The sequence below is a fragment of the Salvelinus namaycush genome, chromosome 1 (genome assembly GCF_016432855.1).
Source record: "Salvelinus namaycush isolate Seneca chromosome 1, SaNama_1.0, whole genome shotgun sequence".
NCBI lineage: Eukaryota > Metazoa > Chordata > Actinopteri > Salmoniformes > Salmonidae > Salvelinus > Salvelinus namaycush.
In genome coordinates, this window is record NC_052307.1 from 3,908,146 (window position 1) to 3,928,551 (window position 20,406).

General features: G+C 44.0%; 1 protein-coding gene across 2 annotated transcripts; it reads right to left on the minus strand.

The window, feature by feature from the left end:
- Positions 1 to 3,052: 3,052 nt before the first annotated feature.
- Positions 3,053 to 19,096, minus strand: ppm1f (protein phosphatase, Mg2+/Mn2+ dependent, 1F). Of its 2 annotated transcripts, none has more exons than XM_038962643.1 (8): positions 18,957 to 19,096; positions 13,878 to 14,058; positions 11,472 to 11,602; positions 10,847 to 11,052; positions 5,435 to 5,623; positions 4,641 to 4,784; positions 4,331 to 4,424; positions 3,053 to 3,994 (listed from the first exon to the last, which is right to left on the minus strand). In XM_038962643.1, exons 2-8 carry the CDS (start codon positions 14,054 to 14,056, stop codon positions 3,615 to 3,617), a joined length of 1,323 nt encoding a protein of 440 aa, XP_038818571.1. In that variant the 5' UTR covers positions 14,057 to 14,058; positions 18,957 to 19,096; the 3' UTR covers positions 3,053 to 3,614. The 2 variants fall into 2 exon arrangements, with proteins under 2 accessions (XP_038818571.1, XP_038817868.1); XM_038961940.1 differs by having other exon boundaries at positions 13,878 to 14,063.
- Positions 19,097 to 20,406: the final 1,310 nt, after the last annotated feature.

A 20,406-nucleotide genomic window follows, 5' to 3' on the forward strand; every position in this document is an offset into this window, starting at 1 on the left:
TTATACTCGCTTGTATGTCCCATTGTCCTTTAGTAGTAAAGTATACATACCTGCGTGTGAACCCTTTATCTTATAACTTTTTGATAAGCAAGATTACGTTTTATGTAGGCTACAGCAACTATCCGTTGGAATCGTAACTTGGCACGGACATTTAGCCTACAACATGTTTAAACTTTCGGTCCGGTAGAAGATTCGGTCAGTGCCATTAGTGATGATATACTACAGCGCAGTGGCTGGCTCGTGTGTGTGGCACTTTGGCAGTGCTCGCTGACTTGTAGCGCAGCGGAACAGCCTCAGCCCCGCCAACCACCGGCTGTATGGAAGCATGCCAAAATGAATTGACGACCCAAATCATAGCGCTGGCCGGATAGAAATGTGTCACGGGCCGATACATGTGGGTTGGACAATACTTTTCTGGTCAATCATCTTGAAAAAACATCTACCTAAAAAAAGAAGAAAATCAAATCAACCAATCCTCAATTTTTAAACACAATGAAAAGGTCAAATGCTTTATCTAAATGTTGAAAGTGCGTGGGCGACAGAGAGAAACCAAACGGTGCCGTTTGAGGCCATGTGGCTAGGAGTGATGCGGGCGCTGGAGATGGGGGTATGGGCAGGGGTGACGTGAATGTTTCTGTGCATCTGTATGCTGTCGTTTGTAATGTGTATGTTTTGTATTGTTAAAAAAAAATTCTAAGGATACTTGTCAAATCTACAGTATTCAGGTTACAGCTCCACGGAAGCTGCATCACATGCTAATCACAAATACTAACCATAAGCAAGTCTAATGTATTGTGTTTTTGTCATAAGTCTGCATCCTGGATAAAAGTACAATGACCTTTAGATCAATATTGTATATGTATCAACTTAATTGATTAACCTAATCAATAAGAGAAGTGCGTTGTTAGTAGTCTACTGGAGAATAGCTGAGTGAGTTAAACCTGATGAGGTGAAAAGGGTCCCATTTCCAGGGAAGCGATTGTGTCTTCCTGAACAAATTAAACTGAAAATCAAAGGGAAATAAAGTCCCCTCCTTTTTGAAGGAATTGAGTTTGTTCTGGACTTTCTCTTTCACCCCTTCACACCTGGTTGGCTTAAACGGGTTTGTCTTTCATTTGGCGGGGAAACTGTTTTGATTTCCAGGAAGGCAGTGGTGCATGTGTGTGTCTCAAACACCAAGAGCTGTGTAGCAGAGGGAAAACGGTACAGACTCAAAAGGACAGTAGTTCCACTTCTCATTGGTCTACCTCCGACTTCTACCTTCTCACCGATGTCTCCAACCTGGTGTCAACGAATCATCAACTACACAAACAATATTTCACATGATCCCTGTCAAACAACAAATGATTTAAGTATAGGAGAGTAGTGGAGTTGCTCACGTTTATTAGTAACACACAAGAATCTGCTACAGTTCAACTAGGTCCATTTACCCAAAGCAAAGAACCAACCAGACATCGAAGTTGATTTAGGAAACGTTACTTTAATACAGGGTTCAACAAGGAGGATGGCAGTAGGCCTAAAGTGGTAAAAACACTCAAAATTGTTTTTAAAGGTTTAAATGACATCAAGTGGTTATAGTTATGAGTATGAGGACGTTAAAGATTATAAAGCTGTGGTTTTAAACAGGAAGTGGAAACACTGTCTAACTAAGTCCAGAAAATTACAGAACTATGTGTGTATGTGTACAAGTTAAACAGCCAAAGGTTGGTTAGATACACATAGCCCTACTCCAATAAAAAAATTGGAGTAGGTTTTTAAATTCATTTCTAAATCTGTTTGTGAGTGAGGAGTTAGTTTGGCATCAAAAGGTAGAAAGCGACATGATTTCCCCCTCATCTACTCTCTTTGTCCTGATTAAAATAATCAGTTGACCATCAGTTATTGTTAGCCCTGTAAGTGAGTAGAGGTGCCTAGTGAAGGCACTATAAGTAGAGAACTGTTACGACCTGACACCCACCCACATCTACAGAGAGACACTACTCCAAAACAAATCACACAGGAACACTGATAATGAATGACTACACACTGCTAATTCACACATCTCGTGCTGTTCCACAGAACAAGAAACAAAAAAGAGCTGCAAAGACTATTTGCATTTGGCACGTAAGTTCTTAAGAGGTTTAACCAACTCTCTTTCTCGAACCCTCATGGTAGACTCACTGAATCAAAAAACTGAAGTGCTGCCATCTTGGATTTCATCCTCACACCAAATCACAATCCAGACATTTTTAACACTGATACTGCCTTAAAGGAAGTGAGGACAGGATATATTTAATAGCCAGGGACAGAAGGCTGATTGGTCCGTAATACTGATATAGTGGGAAAGTTATTTTTTCTTAACACTGCTTGTGTTCTTGTTGGACACAGTGTTTTGACATCATCTTTTTTGGCAGAAAATAAAATGACAGAAACACACATTACACGTGTGAACAGTACAGTACACACGCTCACACACCTTTGCGTACAGTTCACTTGCACAGACACACAAAATGGCACATATCACACATCATATCAACAGGGGTAAAAGTGGTTTGAGGTATTGACATAAATGACCCATCTGGTTTACCTCTTGTTTTAGAACAGTCCAAGAGGATGAATCCTCTCAGCCCTTCTAATCCAAGATGTTAGGAAACGTAATGATTCTATCACCCTTCTGAAATAAAACCTGAGGCATGGATGACAGCATCCTATCCCTTAGCTTGTAACAGAGATACCAAAGAATTGGTGATGCTAAGAGAAATGGAGGGAGTACGTTAGAGACACCAACAGAGTTCTACATCCCTTATATGAGGGCTGTCCAACCCTCTTCCTGGAGATCTACCGTCCCTGTGGGTTTTCAGTCCAACCCTAATTTAACACACCTGATTATATTAATTAGCTGCTCAACACGATGTTAACTAGCTGAATCAGAACCGCTAAATTAGGGTTGGACTGAAAACCTACAGGACAGTAGATCTCCAGGAAGAGGGTTGGGCTGAAAACCTACAGGACAGTAGATCTCCAGGAAGAGGGTTGGGCTGAAAACCTACAGGACAGTAGATCTCCAGGAAGAGGGTTGGACTGAAAACCTACAGGACAGTAGATCTCCAGGAAGAGGGTTGGACTGAAAACCTACAGGACAGTAGATCTCCAGGAAGAGGGTTGGACAGCTCTGTCTTACATCTACAAACGAATCCAGAGGGACCTTATTGTAGCACACTGGATTCTGACCATTGGCAGAACTATTAGTCTGTGCTAAGACTTGTTTTGTTATGAACAGAGCTTCTCCAGTCCAGTTGAATATCTGTTTCAGCACCAGCGGTGATTCAAAAGGCTGACCACAACACGCAGTGACCGAGTAGTTTGGCACCGTCACGTCATTACATAATAAATACTGCCTTTTAAATCCAGTCCAATTCCTGCCTCCCTGCCCACGTGCACTGTGGGTAGCAGCAGCAGACTTCCTGTCTCACTGCCCCCGTGTGTTCTGGGAGTTGGAGGCCTGGGCTGGAGCTCCGGGGTGAAGTTTCCCCGAGGTACAGATCTAGGATTAGCGGTGATCCCCCTCCCCCAATTCTAACCTTAACCATTAATACAAAACTTACCCCAGATCAGTGCCTAGGGACAACTTCACCCTACTCCTGGGCTGGCCCCTCAGTAGCAACAGCGGTGTTGCTCTGGTCCCGGAGCAGTAGCTGTGCAGGGGGACGTAGAAACACCACCATGACAGTGATGTTATCACTAGAACCCGCTGCCTTGGCATGAGCTACTAGCTCCTGGGCCACGCGCTCTCCCAGAACACCCTCTGAGACCTCTTCACACCCAGCCCCCTCCACGGCCCCCTGGGATTCCCCCTGCTCCCGAAGCACCCCGAGGACCAGAGCCGGGACCTCTGCGGGCCGGACGACGTCGAAGAAACCGTCGCAGGCCAGGAGAATGTAGTCCTCGTCTCCATGTAGCCGTGTGGAGGAACAGTCAGCGTCGCCAGAGACATAGGGCTTCTGGTCAAAGTCGCCTGGGAAGAAGGTGTTGTGTCAGTATGTAGAGGCAGCGGTTCACAGGTAAAGTAAAGGAGGCTGGTTATTAGATTGTGTTGAGTATTACTGGATGTGCACCGTCCTGGCTTGCATATCAGTCGGTGCTCATCAGTTCAGTATAAATATGAACATACAGTTACAGGCATCAAAATAAAGACATTGAGGATTGCAAAGATGCCATTTCAGGACAGAGGTGAAAGGAAGCCATTTCAGGACAGAGGTTACCAAGGTAACAGTGGAGGCATGCTGAAGAAGAGCAGAGTTGTTTTTTCTGGGAAGTTGTTTCAACCACCACAAGGTTGGATTCCACTCACCTATGGCCCTAGAGACAGCGTAGGTTCCATTGACACGCCAACAGCCCATGAAGACGATGCATCCACCCAGGGCTTCTACACGCTGCTTCTCATCCTATAGGAAGACAGCAGTGGAGAGATGTTTAGCACTGTGTGTGTGTATGTCCCATAGGGCGGTGCACAACTGGCCCAGCGTCGTCCGGGATAGGGGAGGGTTTGGCCGGGGGGGAGGGGTTGGCCGGGTTGTAGGCCGGCATTGTAAATAAGAATTTTTTCTCAACTGACTTGCCTAGTTAAATAAAGGTTAAATAATAAATGAAGTGTGTGTGACCTCTCTGTCAGGCTTGTGTGGGTCCATCAGAGTGATGTCTTGTCCCCGTCTGACCAGCATGCTCTGGGAGTCTCCCAGCCACGCCACATGAAGCCACTCCCCCTGCAGCAGCACCGCCACGCCTGTACTGCCGCTGCGAAGACGCTGCAGACACAACACAGACAGACACACCCCCGTCAGACAGACAGACACACCCCCGTCACACAGACACACCCCCGTCAGACAGACACACACAGGTCACACAGAAAGACACACCCCGGTCACACACACAGACACACCCCTGTCACACAGACAGACACACCCCCGTCACACAGACAGACACACCCCCGTCACACAGACAGACACACCCCCGCCATAAAAGATAGACAATTTTCCCAGCATCCAACACATTCACATCATAGAGGATGAAAGGACTGTCCAGTCCCACCCAGCCTAACCTTCACATTTCCTCCAGATCTAAAAGGATGTGTGTAAGTAATACTGTAATAGTATAGAGGTATATTGCTACAGCTATCTTATCCTCTCAGATCTATGAGAATCATTTCTAACGATTGTTCGGTTAGAGTCGGGGTTATTAGGATCAATGTCTGAGCATATAAAAGCCCCAATCTCTACCATGTCTATTGCCTACCTCTCGCTTGGCTTACCAGATAAAAGTCACAATCTCCACCATGTCTATTGCCTACCTCTCTCTTGGCTACCAGATAAAAGTCACAATCTCCACCATGTCTATTGCCTACCTCTCTCTTGGCTACCAGATAAAAGCCACAATCTCCACCATGTCTATTGCCTACCTCTCTCTTGGCTTTCCCTCTCAACATGTCATCAGTGCGGGTGAAGGCTGTCTTGAAGGCAGTGGCCGGGTCGCTCTGCAGCCCCTCCTGCTGGCTGAGAGTGACGTGCAGGTGGGTGGCAGCATAGATAGCAGCGTCCACACCGCCATGCCCGTCAAACACAGCGTAGTAACCACGCTCCACACCGTCCTACAGGAAGAGGTACAGGAAGCAGTCAGAGGTTCAGCCAATCAACTTGCAGTAAGAAAGAAGTGTAACCAAATTGCCCCAATAAATGAAACTGTGAAACGAATACCCCAAATGGAACCCTGCCTCTTCTCCTTCGACGTAAGTAGATCTGTAAGCTGGAAGATTCTCCCCTGAACTGCTTATACCCAGGGATGTAGAGGGTAAACTATCAACTCCAGGGATGTAGAGGGTAAACTACCAACTCCAGGGATATAGAGGGTAAACTATCATCTCCAGGGATGTAGAGGGTAAACTACCAACTCCAGGGATGTAGAGGGTAAACTACCAACTCCAGGGATGTAGAGGGTAAACTACCAACTCCAGGGATGTAGAGGGTAAACTACCAACTCCAGGGATATAGAGGGTAAACTATCATCTCCAGGGATGTAGAGGGTAAACTACCAACTCCAGGGATGTAGAGGGTAAACTATCAACTCCAGGGATGTAGAGGGTAAACTACCAACTCCAGGGATGTAGAGGGTAAACTACCAACTCCAGGGATGTAGAGGGTAAACTATCAACTCCAGGGATGTAGAGGGTAAACTATCAACTCCAGTGATGTAGAGGGTAAACTATCAACTCCAGTGGGTGATCAAGATACAACAAACAACCACCGATATAAACCAAAACCTAGGACATTTATAGAACTGGATTGTTGGCATTTGATTGCATTTTAAATGTCGGCCTACAGGGAAGGTAGGCTCTACAGGGAAGGTAGGCTCTACAGGGAAGGTAGGCTCTACAGGGAAGGTAGGGCCTACAGGGAAGGTAAGGCCTACAGGGAAGGTAGGCTCTACAGGGAAGGTAGGCTCTACAGGGAAGGTAGGGCCTACATGGAAGGTAGGGCCTACAGGGAAGGTAGGGCCTACAGGGAAGGTAGGCTCTACAGGGAAGGTAGGGCCTACAGGGAAGGTAGGCTCTACAGGGAAGGTAGGCTCTACAGGGAAGGTAGGCTCTACAGGGAAGGTAGGCTCTACAGGGAAGGTAGGGCCTACATGGAAGGTAGGGCCTACAGGGAAGGTAGGGCCTACAGGGAAGGTAGGCCTATCAACTGTACATTATTCTCCTTGCTCGCAAAAAGGCAGGTGCGATTAGAACTCTGATCAAGAATATAAGCACTCTGAGCTTTGATCAATGTTGGCAACGCAATAAGAGGGTAAACGCTATTTCACAAATAAAAAGTTGTGTACATGACAGTGGTGTGTATTCATGGATGCCGAGAGATGCCAGGCGTCACAAATTGAGAAATTGAGCTCAGGTGCATCCTGTTTCCATTGATCATCCTTGAGATGTTTCTACAACTTGATTGGAGTCCACCTGTGGTGAATTCAATTGATTGGACATGATTTGGAAAAGGCACACACCTGTCTATATAAAGGTCCCACAGTTGACAGTGCATTTCAGAGCAAAAACCAAGCCATGAGGTCGAAGGAATTGTTTGTAGAGCTCAGAGACAGGATTGTGTCGAGGCACAGATCTGGGGAAATGTTCCAAAAAATGTCTGCAGCATTGAAAGGTCCCCAAGAACACAGTGACCTCCATCATTCATTTTTGTTATTATTATTATAATGTATTTTTTTTACCCCGTTTTCTCCCCAATTTCTTGGTGTCCAATTGGTAGTTACAGTCTTGTCTCATCGCTGCAACTCCCGCACGGACTCGGGAGAGGCGAAGGTCGAGAGCCATGTGTCTTCCGAAACACGACCCTGCCAAGCCGCACTGCGTCGTGACACACTGCTCGCTTAACCAGGAAGCCAGCCTCACCAATGTGCTACACAGCCTGGGATTAAAATGCGAGTCTGTAGTGACGCCTCTTTTAAGTAAAAATACTTTCAAGTACTACTTAGCATAACAGTATAGCTTCCGTCCCTCTCCTCGCCCCGAACCAGGGACCCTCTGCACACATCAACAAATGCCTCCCACGAAGCATCGTTACCCATCGCTCCCCAAAAGCCGCAGAGCAAGGGGAACAACTACTTCAAGGTCTCAGAGCGAGTGACGTCACTGATTGAAACGCTATTAGCGCGCACACCGCTAACTAGATAGCCATTTCACACCGGTTTCATTAGCAGGACAGGAAAATGGTCCAATTCAACAGTCCAACACACTTATCAAGAGAACATCCCTACTGTCTCTGATCTGACGGACTCACTAAACACAAATGCTTAGTTTGTAAATTGTCTGAGTGTTGGAGTGTTCCCCTGGCTATCCGTAAATAAAGAAAACAAGACAATGGTGCCGTCTGGTTTGTTTAATATCTTTGTTTAATATAAGGAATTTGAAATGATTTATACTTTTTACACTTAAGTATGTTTTTAGCAATTACATTTACTTTTGATACTTAAGTATATTTAAAATCAAATACTTTTAGACTTTTACTCAAGTAGTATTTTACTGGGTAACTTTCACTTTTACTTGAGTCATTTTCTATTAAGGTATCTTGACTTTTACTCAGGTATGAAAATTGGGTACTTTTTCCACCAATGCATACACAAAAATAAGTAGAAAATCATGCTGTCTGGTTTGCCTAATAAGGGATTTGAAATTATTCATAATTTTACTTTTGATACTTTATGTTTTGTACACTCAGTGTATACTTATCAACACCAGGTGAATCCAGGTGAAAGCTGTGGTCCCTTATTCATGTAATTTATTAAATCCACTTCAATCAGTGTAGATGACAGCAAGGAGACGGGTTAAAGAAGGATTTTTAAGTCTTGAGACAATTGAGACATCGATTGTCTATGTATGCCATTCAGAGGTTGAATGGGCAAGACAAAAGATGTAAGTGCCTTTGAATGGGATATGGTAGTAGGTGCCAGGCGCGACAGTTTATGTCAAGAACTGCAACACTGCTGGGTTTTTCACACTCAACAGTTTCCTGTGTGTATCAAGGACATCCAGAAAACTTGACACAACTGTTGGAATCATTGGGAGAATGCTTCCGACACCTTGTAGAGTCCATGCACCGACAAATTGGGTCTGTTCTGAGGGAAAATGGGTGGGGGGTGGGGGGGGGTGCAACCAATGTTCCCTAAAATGTTTCTGTCACTGAGCAAATTTCAGGTCTGCTGAGTGCAAACTTGATCGTTTGAATTAGTTTAAAAACTTGAATTCTGAGCAACTTCCAGCGCACGTTTACTGTGAACACTGAGTCTGTACCCGCTTTAAGTTATAGTTGTAACAGCGGCCAAGTAGGCTACTGTGGCTACTTGATCATAATGTAGGCCTACCAAAGTGGCCTACCATCAAAACCTATGGAGAAAATGCCTGCCATAACATTTTAACATTGAAATAGCTGTATATAATAGCCTATAATAGCAGCCAATGTGTGGTGTTCGATGTAGGCCGACATTCCGTGAGACTTTTGAAAAAAATGTTGCAGGGCTTGACATGAACCTGTTAATCTACTTGTTCTTCAGACAAGTTGGTGACTGAACATGTTGTTGTGTTGTTTGCTGCAAGAAAACCACTTTTACAAAATAAAAAATGCATTATTATTCTCATATCATTTCAGAGAATCAGACAAATTATCCTGCCCTTTACCTATTGGCTACTTAGCTTATTCAAGCCTGTCTCAAAATACAACACTGCCCCTTTAAGAAAAAAATAAAAGCTCTTTACCTGATTCGCTTTTCAAAGATATCTAGAAATATACACGTGTTTGTGCTCTTGATGGAAGCAATCATTCCCCTATTGCTGACTACAAATGATCTATAACTAACAAAGCCCTCGCCTTCCATTTTGCATAACTCTATCCTCCTGATTCCTGCTTACAAGCAAAAATTAAAGCAGGAAGCACCAGTGACTCGGTCTATAAAAAAGTGGTCAGATGAAGTAGATGCTGAACTACAGGACTGTTTTGCTATCACAGACTGGAACATGTTCCTGGATTCCTCCGATGGCATTGAGGAGTACATCACATCAGTCACTGGCTTTATCAATAAGTGCATCGAGGACGTCGTTAAATGTAATCCTACGCAACATTAACCAATTCAAAACAGTACTGTAGCAATGAGGTTTGTGCAGAAAGCTACAGGCCCAATACATTATCATTGCATATTGGCTTTGCTTGAATTCACGCAATTTAAAAAAATTATATTTAAACATTATAGGTTGGCTATATGATCACACCATACTGGCACGCTTCTCAAACAGCCCGACGCGCCGGGTCTCAAACAGCCCGACGCGCCGGGTCTCAAACAGCCCGACGCGCCGGGTCTCAAACAGCCCGACGCGCCGGGTCTCAAACAGCCCGACGCGCCGGGTCTCAAACAGCCCGACGCGCCGGGTCTCAAACAGCCCGACGCGCCGGGTCTCAAACAGCCCGACGCGCCGGGTCTCAAACTGAAAATCAACTCTTCCAATTTAATATTAGGCCCAGGCTGAAAATCAACTCTTCCAATATAATATTAGGCCCAGGCTGAAAATCAACTCTTCCAATATAATATTAGGCCCAGGCTGAAAATCAACTCTTCCAATTTAATATTAGGCCCAGGCTGAAAATCAACTCTTCCAATATAATATTAGGCCCAGGCTGAAAATCAACTCTTCCAATATAATATTAGGCCCAGGCTGAAAATCAACTCTTCCAATATAATATTAGGCCCAGGCTGAAAATCAACTCTTCCAATATAATATTAGGCCCAGGCTGAAAATCAACTCTTCCAATATAATATTAGGCCCAGGCTGAAAATCAACTCTTCCAATATAATATTAGGCCCAGGCTGAAAATCAACTCTTCCAATATTAGGCCCAGGCTGAAAATCAACTTTTCCAATATTAGGCCCAGGCTGAAAATCAACTCTTCCAATATTAGGCCCAGGCTGAAAATCAACTCTTCCAATATTAGGCCCAGGCTGAAAATCAACTTTTCCACATTACGTTTATTTGTGTGTGTGTGTGTGGGGGTGGGGGGGGGGGGGGGGGGGGGGCAGGAGAATTGACGAAGAGGAAACTCAAATTAACTTTAATCACTCTTATTTTTGAATTTCTACATTGCAAAAAAAAGTGACAATTTTTCATGCCACGGGAGGTACCGGATCCGGTCAAATAGGTTCCAGAACGAAACAGTCCAAAACAGCAAGGTGACTGTTCCTGTTAAGCACTGGTTAGGGCGAAGGGGAAGGGGTATGAAGCGAATTGGGTCCTGCTGAGAAAAACTGTTTATAACAGAGTTATTACCTTGAGGCCAGTGAGTGTGTTGAAGTCAGGGAGGGTCACATGGCGATCCTCCATCTTCCTTCGAGTGTTCCTGATGGCGTGGGCGGAGCACATGAGAAAACGGGAGGGTCCTACTGGGAGAGGGGAGGGGAGATTCTGATGCCAAGCCACACCCACCTCCCGAAGCTTATTGAGAAACAGCCGCTGGACGGGCTCTGATTGGAGCACTTAGGACGAGAGGGGAGGGGCCAAAGGAAATGTAATTTCAGTTAGGTCTCTGATCATCCAGATGAGAATGTTCTCCATATTGTAGGACACATATCAAAGCCTTCAGACTTACACACGTGTCTAGGGGTTAATTAGTATTGGGAGATGAAACCCCAGGGGTTAAAGGGTGGTCAATGGACACACACACGGAACCGGCCAGCCGGGCTAATAGACTGCAATTTCAGTATTTTACTGGGTGACTTACACTTTTACCTGGAGTCATTTTCTATTAAAAGGTATCTTTACTTTTACTCAAGTATGACAATTGGCTACATTTTCCCACCACTGCGCACACACACACACACACAGAGCGAGAAGTGGACGCTCTGCTGGACACAGGTGGTCTGAATCATAGATGACATCATTAGTCCGAACTCACAAACAACTTCCTGTTCCTCTCCTTGCTGCTGTTCGGCTTCCTGGGGGAGGTGGAAAGGTGAAAGGTCAGCCTTCAGCAGCTCAGCCAAGGCTGCATGGCACATGGCTGCATTCAGTGTTGAAGGAGCGTCTCTGCATGAGAGGAGAGAGAGTCCTTATGAGTGAACACCATAGAGAATGTTAGAGGTCTTTAGTGGCCAAAAAAGGCATGGGCAGCGACATTGAGGGCTTCTACCATTTTAATGTAGTGGTACTTCCAACTTCTTTTGGTTGATCCTCCCTGGTGACCCTGTTGGGAGTCTATGTCCAACCAGGTCATCAGGAGGAATGAAGAAGAAAAAAACAGACTACTTCAAAATGGAGATTGCCTCAATGGCGCTGCCTATGCTGTCACGGACGCTATAATAGTACAGATACAAAGAGGAGTCCTCTATCTCTCTCTAAGGTAAACACTCACACACACACACACGCCAAAATTAAACAAAGCTAAACAGCACACACACACATCTGTAATTTCTCTGTTCGAGATTAGAGTCCTGCCAGGGCGGAACAGGGGACTGAGACATGCTCAGGGGGAAAACAGGAAGTGGGTAGAACAATAGTGATTCTACAGACAGGAAATTAGGTCATACAAACAGGAAGTGCCTCAGAGTCAGAAGACAGAAGGAAAAGAGGACACACTATCAGAGACCTAACTCTTGTGGCCTGGCCTGGCCTGGCTTGGCACGTTGTCAAGTTATGTCAGCTGTTATGACATATGACATGGTTATGACCGTGTCACAACGTGTTATGATGCTGGGTGTCCAGTAAAGCGTTACCCAGCTGGGTAATTATCCCTGAAGTGTGTTCAGAGGCAGTTGACAGCTCTCCCTGTGGCTGTGTTGCTTTCTCTTCGTAACCATCTATCTGACTACTCTTCGTAACCATCTATCTGACTACTCTTCGTAACCATCCATCTGACTACTCTTCGTAACCATCCATCTGACTACTCTTCGTAACCATCCATCTGACTACTCTTCGTAACCATCCATCTGACTACTCTTCGTAACCATCCATCTGACTACTCTTCGTAACCATCCATCTGACTACTCTTCGTAACCATCCATCTGACTACTCTTCGTAACCATCCATCTGACTACTCTTCGTAACCATCTGACTACTCTTCGTATCTATCATCTGACTACTCTTCGTATCTATCATCTGACTACTCTTCGTATCTATCATCTGACTACTCTTCGTAACTATCATCTGACTACTCTTCGTAACTATCATCTGACTACTCTTCGTAACCATCATCTGACTACTCTTCGTAACCATCTATCTGACTACTCTTCGTAACCATCTATCTGACTACTCTTCGTAACCATCTATCTGACTACTCTTCGTAACCATCTATCTGACTACTCTTCGTAACCATCTATCTGACTACTCTTCGTAACTATCATCTGACTACTCTTCGTAACTATCATCTGACTACTCTTCGTAACTATCATCTGACTACTCTTCGTAACTATCATCTGACTACTCTTCGTAACTATCATCTGACTACTCTTCGTAACTATCATCTGACTACTCTTCGTAACTATCATCTGACTACTCTTCGTAACTATCATCTGACTACTCTTCGTAACTATCATCTGACTACTCTTCGTAACTATCATCTGACTACTCTTCGTAACTATCATCTGACTACTCTTCGTAACTATCATCTGACTACTCTTCGTAACTATCATCTGACTACTCTTCGTAACTATCATCTGACTACTCTTCGTAACTATCATCTGACTACTCTTCGTAACTATCATCTGACTACTCTTCGTAACTATCATCTGACTACTCTTCGTAACTATCCATCTGACTACTCTTCGTAACTATCCATCTGACTACTCTTCGTAACTATCCATCTGACTACTCTTCGTAACTATCCATCTGACTACTCTTCGTAACTATCCATCTGACTACTCTTCGTAACTATCTAACTGCATAATCTCTCATTTCCTTTCTCCCTCTCCTTGTTCTCCCTTTTCTCTTTCTCCATCCCCCTCTCTCTCTCTCCGTCCCTCTTTCACTCTCTCTCTGTGATAGGCAGCCCTGTAACTCAGCCCTCTACTCACGCAGGGTATAATGAACAGGACAGGACACAGATATATGAGGATCAGCTTGCTGCTGCACAACAGGAATGTAAACAATGCGGTCTGCAAGCTGCAGCATCAACACCACCGGGGTCATGTTCATTAAAGAAAACCGGAACAAAACACTTTTCAACGGAAAATGAAAACAAGTGATTCTTATTGGACCAGGTAGTCCTATACCTAGACAGATACACACAAAACACAGTGTTGAGCAACCATAGGCCCAGGTCCATGTTGTCTCCCGTCAGCTTGTCCACCCACACACACACACACACCTGGTGTTGAGTAGGCGTAAGCCCAGATCCAGGCTCTCTCCTCTTAGTTCGTCCAGGCTGACCTTCCTGCTGAGGGGGTTGAGAGGCAGGGGGTCTTCAGAACCCAGCGGAGCAGGGAACTCCTCTAGGAACCTCCTCAGGAACCCTCGCACCACCTCCTCCTCCATGACACCACCCATACCTGAACTTGGAACACACACACAGCATACCATTCAGGGGTTGGAACCGGTTCAGGGAACGGAACCGGGAAAAAATTATGACATTTTTTGAGGATTTGAAACAGAACCGGGAACGAAAGTGATCTCTACTGTTCTTGAAACGGCGAATAGCTCAGATACACATGAAAGCATGAAATGACCCCGGGAATTGATAGACCATCTCTCAAAGATGCACAATAAACAATATAACATTCAAAATGGGTGAATCTTTTCTTTTAACTCAAGGTACTTTGAAAAAGTAGCTCACTACATCCAAACTACTTTGTGAGACATTACCATATCTAAAATGCCAGACTACAAATTGCAAGAACAGATCCCTCTGGAGTCAGATGTTAATAGAGTGTGTAATTTAGCCTTTTAAACAAATAAACACATTTTAAATTAAGAATTAGGCAGGTCTGATAGTGAAAAAGATTGCCTACTTCACCCATATTTTCCTTTCCTTTTAGCAAACAAGTAGTGTGTAGTTCCAGTAGTTAGCTACACGGTAAAACAGTAGTGTGTAGTTCCAGTAGTTAGCTACATGGTAAAACAGTAGTGTGTAGTTCCAGTAGTTAGTTACACCGCTACATGGTAAAACGGTAGTGTGTAGTTCCAGTAGTTAGCTACACCGCTACACGGTAAAACAGTAGTGTGTAGTTCCAGTAGTTAGCTACACGGTAAAACAGTAGTGTGTAGTTCCAGTAGTTAGCTACACCGCAACACGGTAAAACAGTAGTGTTTAGTTCCAGTAGTTAGCTACACCGCTACATGGTAAAACAGTAGTGTGTAGTTCCAGTAGTTAGCTACACCGCAACACGGTAAAACAGTAGTGTGTAGTTCCAGTAGTTAGCTACACCGCTACATGGTAAAACAGTAGTGTGTAGTTCCAGTAGTTTTGCTACACGGTAAAACAGTAGTGTGTAGTTCCAGTAGTTAGCTACACCGCTACATGGCAAAACAGTAGTGTGTAGTTCCAGTAGTTAGCTACACCGCTACATGGTAAAACAGTAGTGTGTAGTTCCAGTAGTTAGCTACACCACTACATGGTAAAATAGTAGTGTGTAGTTAGCTAAGTTACACCTCTACATGGCAAAATGAGGTAAATAACTATTGGAAACACTAGCAAGATTTGAATTTAGCTCAACTACCGCCAAGCTACTGCAAAATGTAGTTCAATTACTAGTTGAACAATATGTAGTTCACTACTCCCCAACACTGGTAAACAACTATCCTACCCGTTCTACAACAAGCTGCTCCATCGGTGCTAATTAGGGAGTAAATTTAAGAGCCAAATGTAAACAATGTTGATTTCAGTTTTAAAAAATGTACGAAAAGGAACCATATGAACCGTTACTTTTTAGGTGGTCGAACCGGTTCAGAACTTTATTCTCTTATCGGAACAGAACAAAAACAAAAATAGGGCCTCTGCTCAGAATGATTGGAAAATCATTATTACCATTAGGTTTTATTATTGTAACAAACCGATTACCGCTCTCCCAAGGGAGATCGCTTTCTTGGAGCAGCGGTAATGTCTTCATCTCTGGACCTTAGGGTCACGCGTTTGAGGGTTGCCTTGGAACCTTGGGATGTTTTTTTATTATTTTTTATAATGATTTCCCATACACACTTAACAATAATTTATTTTCCCTTCAGGTTAAGTGTCAGAGGTCAGTTAAAGGTCAAACAGGTGCAGTGAGTGGTCCACACGACAACCAGAGGTCCAACATCCACCCTGTCTGTCTGTGTGTTCGTCTGTCCGTCTGTCTGTGTGTTCGTCTGTCTGTCTGTCTGTGTGTTCGTCTGTCTGTCTGCCTGTTCGTCTGTCTGCCTGTTCGTCTGTCTGTCTCTCGGTCTGTCAGTGAGACTCACAGGTCCAACTTCTATGAGGGACAGAACAATAATACCTCAATATTATTCCTGTCAATGTGAAGGACACACCATTATCCCTGCTATAGCCCAATAAGGCTGTTACTCCTTACAGTTCAAGGACCTTACATATTCTGTTTAAAGGGTGAATTGGCTCCGGCAGCCAAAACAGCCATATGCTCCATCTAAACGTGAATCGATTCTCAATTGCGGTACAATTCTAGAAACAAATTCCTCTACTTTCATATCACATCACAAGTATTTTAACAAATGCAAAATATACACTTACTGTACACTGTTTTAACCTGTTTGAATACAGTTGCAGCAGACAGTAATTTTCAGTGACAACACGTTTGTGACGTCCGTCTTTAGTTTACACAGATGTTTGGAGAAGCAGATAGCTAAGTAGCAAAGGTACGCGCCTCTGTCTTCGTCTGATTTCCGTAAAAAACAAGCACTGCAACATGGAACTATGGCCATGTGGGATTCAAACACAAAAAAGGGGAGTTTTCCAATGCCTATTGGGTAAAAAAATAAAACATATATATATATATAACACATTGAATATCCCTTTGAACATTGTGGATATTAATGACACTTTGGATGGTGTAACAATAAACCCAGTCACTACAAAGATACAGTCGTCCTTCCTAACTTAGTTGCCGGAGAGAAAGGAAACCGCTCAGGGATTTTACTTAAGGACTATGTTGACTTTGTTGTTAGAATTTTTCTTCCACTTTGACAAGAGTATTTTGTGTAAAATTGCAAAATTACATTTGAATCCCACTTTGTAACACAGTGTGGAAAAAGTAATGGGGTGTGAATACTTCTGAAGGCACTGTAACCTTTTGCTTTTTGAAAATGATTTCTCATTGATGTGAAATCAAAATTTGTGGATTTGGCTTTTTCAGCAACACCCGTTGCTGACAGGTGTATACAAATGAGCACACCGCCATGCAATCTCCATAGACAAACATTGGCAGTGGAATGACCTTACTGAAGAGCTCAGTGACTTTCATCGTGGCACCGTCATAGGATGCCACCTTTCCAACAAGTCAGTTCGTCAAATCTCTGCCCTGGTAGAGCTGCCCCGGTCAATTGTAAGTGCTATTATTGTAAAGTGGAAACGTCTAGGAACAACAAAGTCTCAGCCGCAAAGTGGTAGGCCACACAAGCTCACAGAACGGTACCGCCGGGTGCTGAAGCACATAAAAATAGTCTTTCCCCGGTTGCAACACTCACTACCTAGTTCCAAATTGCAGATGGAAGCAGCATCAGCACAATAACTGTTCGTCAGGAGCTTCATGAAATGGGTTTCCATGGCCGAGCTGCCGCACACAAGCCTAAGTTCACCATGCCCAATGCCAAGCGTCGGCTGGAGTGTTGTAAAGCTTGCCTCCATTGGACTCTGGAGCAGTGGAAACGCGTTTCACCATCTGGCAGTCCGAAGAACGAATCTGGTTTTGGCGGAATGCATAGTGCCCAAAAGCATAGTGCCGACTGTAAAGTTTGGTGGAGGAGTAATAATGGTCTAGTGGCTGTTTTTCATGGTTCGGGCGCCTTTAGTTCCAGTAAAGGGAGATCTTAACGCTACAGCATACAGTGACATTCTAGATGATTCTGTGCTTCCAACTTTGTGGCAACAGTTTGGGGAAGGTCCCTTTCCTGTTTCAGCATGACAATGCCCCCGTGCACAAATCAAGGTCCATACAGAAATGGTTTGTCAAGATCGGTGTGGAAGAACTTGACTGGCCGGCACAGAGCCCTGACCTCAACCCCATCGAACACCTTTTGGGATGAATTGGAACGCTGACTGCAAGCCAGGCCTAATCTCCTGACATCAGTGTGCGACAACAATAATGTTCATGGCTGAATGAAAGCAAGTCCCCGCAGCAATGTTCCAACATCTAGCAGAAAGCCTTCCAAGAAGAGTGGAGGCTGTTATACATTTACATTTAAGTCATTTAGCAGACGCTCTTATCCAGAGCGACTTACAAATTGGTGCATTCACCTCATGATATCCAGTTGAACAGCCACTTTACAATAGTGCATCTAAATCTTTTAGGGGGGGGGGGGGGGGGGGGGTTAGAAGGATTACTTTATCCTATCCTAGGTATTCCTTAAAGAGGTGGGGGAGACCAACTCCATATTAATGCCCATGATTTTAGAATGAGATGTTCGACGAGCAGGTGCCCACATACTTTTGGTCATGTCATGAGTCTCCTCTCTGTTTATCATATATGCACAGTCGCTTTAACTATACATTCATGTACATACTACCTCAATTGGCCCGACCAACCAGTGCCCGCGCACATTGACTAACCGGGCCATCTGCATTGTGTCCCACCCATCACCCCCTCTTTTACGCTACTGCTACTCCATGTTCATCATATATGCAGTCACTTTAACCATATCTACATGTACATACATACTACCTCAATCAGCCCGACTAACCGGTGTCTGTATGTAGCCTCGCTACTGTTGTTTTTATTTCTTTACTTACCTATTGTTCACCTAATACCATTTTTTGCACTGTTGGTTAGAGCCTGTAAGTAAGCATTTCACTGTAAGGTCTACTACACCTGTTGTATTCAGCATTTCACTGTAAGGTCTACCTACACCTGTTGTATTCGGCGCACGTGACAAATAAACTTTGATTTTATGTAGTGTAGCTTTAGCAAGGGGCTAGTGGTCACCTGTGTGTGTATCTTAGGATCAGAAATAGAGGAAATGTTGTGCACATGTGAATGAATGTTTAATAATACAATAATTTAACACAACATGACAAATAAAATCACTGTTGAGACCTGCGTGTATTTGACACAATGTTTCTGTTGCTGTTAGGCCATTCAATGTCTACATTACTAGTTGCAAAACCTATTTGCTATATATTATACCGTCAGAGATGCAGTCTTGAGTCTCCATAAACAACATGTTTGATTTTATTTCCTGCTTTGCAAAAAAAAGCACAAACTACTTTCAAGCTACAGTACGACACGGTAACATTTCTTACCTTGGCCTATCTTCTTCAGGGCACTCCCTTTACTAGCTCGCTACGGGACTGAGCTAGACAACTACACGCCCTTTCAAGACTGACACAAAAATAGTTTTAAGCCATGGAAGTCCAGAAGAAGCGTGGCGACGTGAAAACGAACCACTTTGTTCGAAGACAGCTATTACACTGAATCTGCGCATATCACTGAGTTGTAGATCATGGGCTTGCTCGTAGTGGGCGCAAGCACATTTTGAGACTATGTTCATAGATCTGTGTTTGGCTGCGTAGACACTACGGGAATTTGACGTTCCTGAACACCAGACTCCGACTTGCCGAGCGCACGACAGACCATGGGAGAATCTCAAGTGTATACTCCATGCGTCCTCGCTCTTCGCCTGCTCAAAACCCATTGGAGGAGAAGGTCAGAGGGGCGGGACCTCTGGCCTCCTTAATCCAATGGGTTTTCAGCAGGAGAGAGAGGACACGAGGATGACACATTTGAGATTGTCCCATGGTCTGTCATGCGCTCGGCAAGTCGAGTCCAGTGTTCAGGAACATCAAATTCCCGTAGTATCTACGCAGCCAAACACAGATCTACGAACATATTAGATAGTCTCAAAATAGGCAAAACTGAACCGTTTATAGCGTATATAAAATACGAGCCTTGGAAGCACAAGCTGAACGAAACAGATGTTTTAGAAGGCTGGCCAGACGAGACTAACGAAAGCCTATTCAGTCAGAGGTATTCAGAAAGATTTGCACTTCAGCAAATGTGACACTCCCTCACAGGACACTAACATTAGCTACGTTCCCATTAACTTGTCCTGTGATTTTTTTTGTCGACATTTAGAATGTTCGGCATATACAATAGATGGGACAATATGTATCCTGCTGCGTTTCCATTGAACTGTCGTGTCGATAAAAACACCTGTACGGTAATGACCTCACACACAAAAAAAACTTTTTCGCTGAAACACAGTGTTGAATAAAATGAAGTTGTTGATGTCTTTCCATGATCCATTTAGGCATACTGCGCACGAATACATTTGCGACAGCCTGTATGTATACCAGGGTTCCCCAACTGGCGGCCCCCGGGCCGAACTTGGCCTACACATGGTTTTATTTGGCCCCCAAGTTTTCTGAGCAAAAAAAATAAATTGTTTGAATTTTCATTGTTTGACATAAAATACTGTATAATTTGGATTTAAATCAAAAAGTCCTATATCATGCTGTTTGTTACAGGGCGAATAATAAATTCCACAGCTTGCAAAATGCATGTAAGTGATAGAACAATGTTTGAAAGTGAAATATCTGGGTTTGAGGATAGATTCGGAATACATTTTTGGAATGCTAATTATTGATTATATTAATAAAACAATTAACTATAAGCTTGGGTTACTATACAGATCTAAGAGCGTTGGGCCAGTAACCGAAATGTCACTGGTTCGAATCCCCCAGTCGGCAAGGT

What these genes read in the sequence shown, in the direction of transcription:
- ppm1f (XM_038962643.1), bottom strand. Translation starts at nt 14,056, where the DNA reads ATGGGTGGTGTCATGGAGGAGGAGGTGGTGCGAGGGTTCCTGAGGAGG. An exon ending in ACACACTCACTGGCCTCAAG is followed by an intron (nt 5,624 to 10,846) that starts GTAATAACTCTG and finishes CTCTTCCTGTAG; the next exon opens with GACGGTGTGGAGCGTGGTTA. An exon ending in CACACAAGCCTGACAGAGAG is followed by an intron (nt 4,425 to 4,640) that starts GTCACACACACT and finishes GTCTTCCTATAG; the next exon opens with GATGAGAAGCAGCGTGTAGA.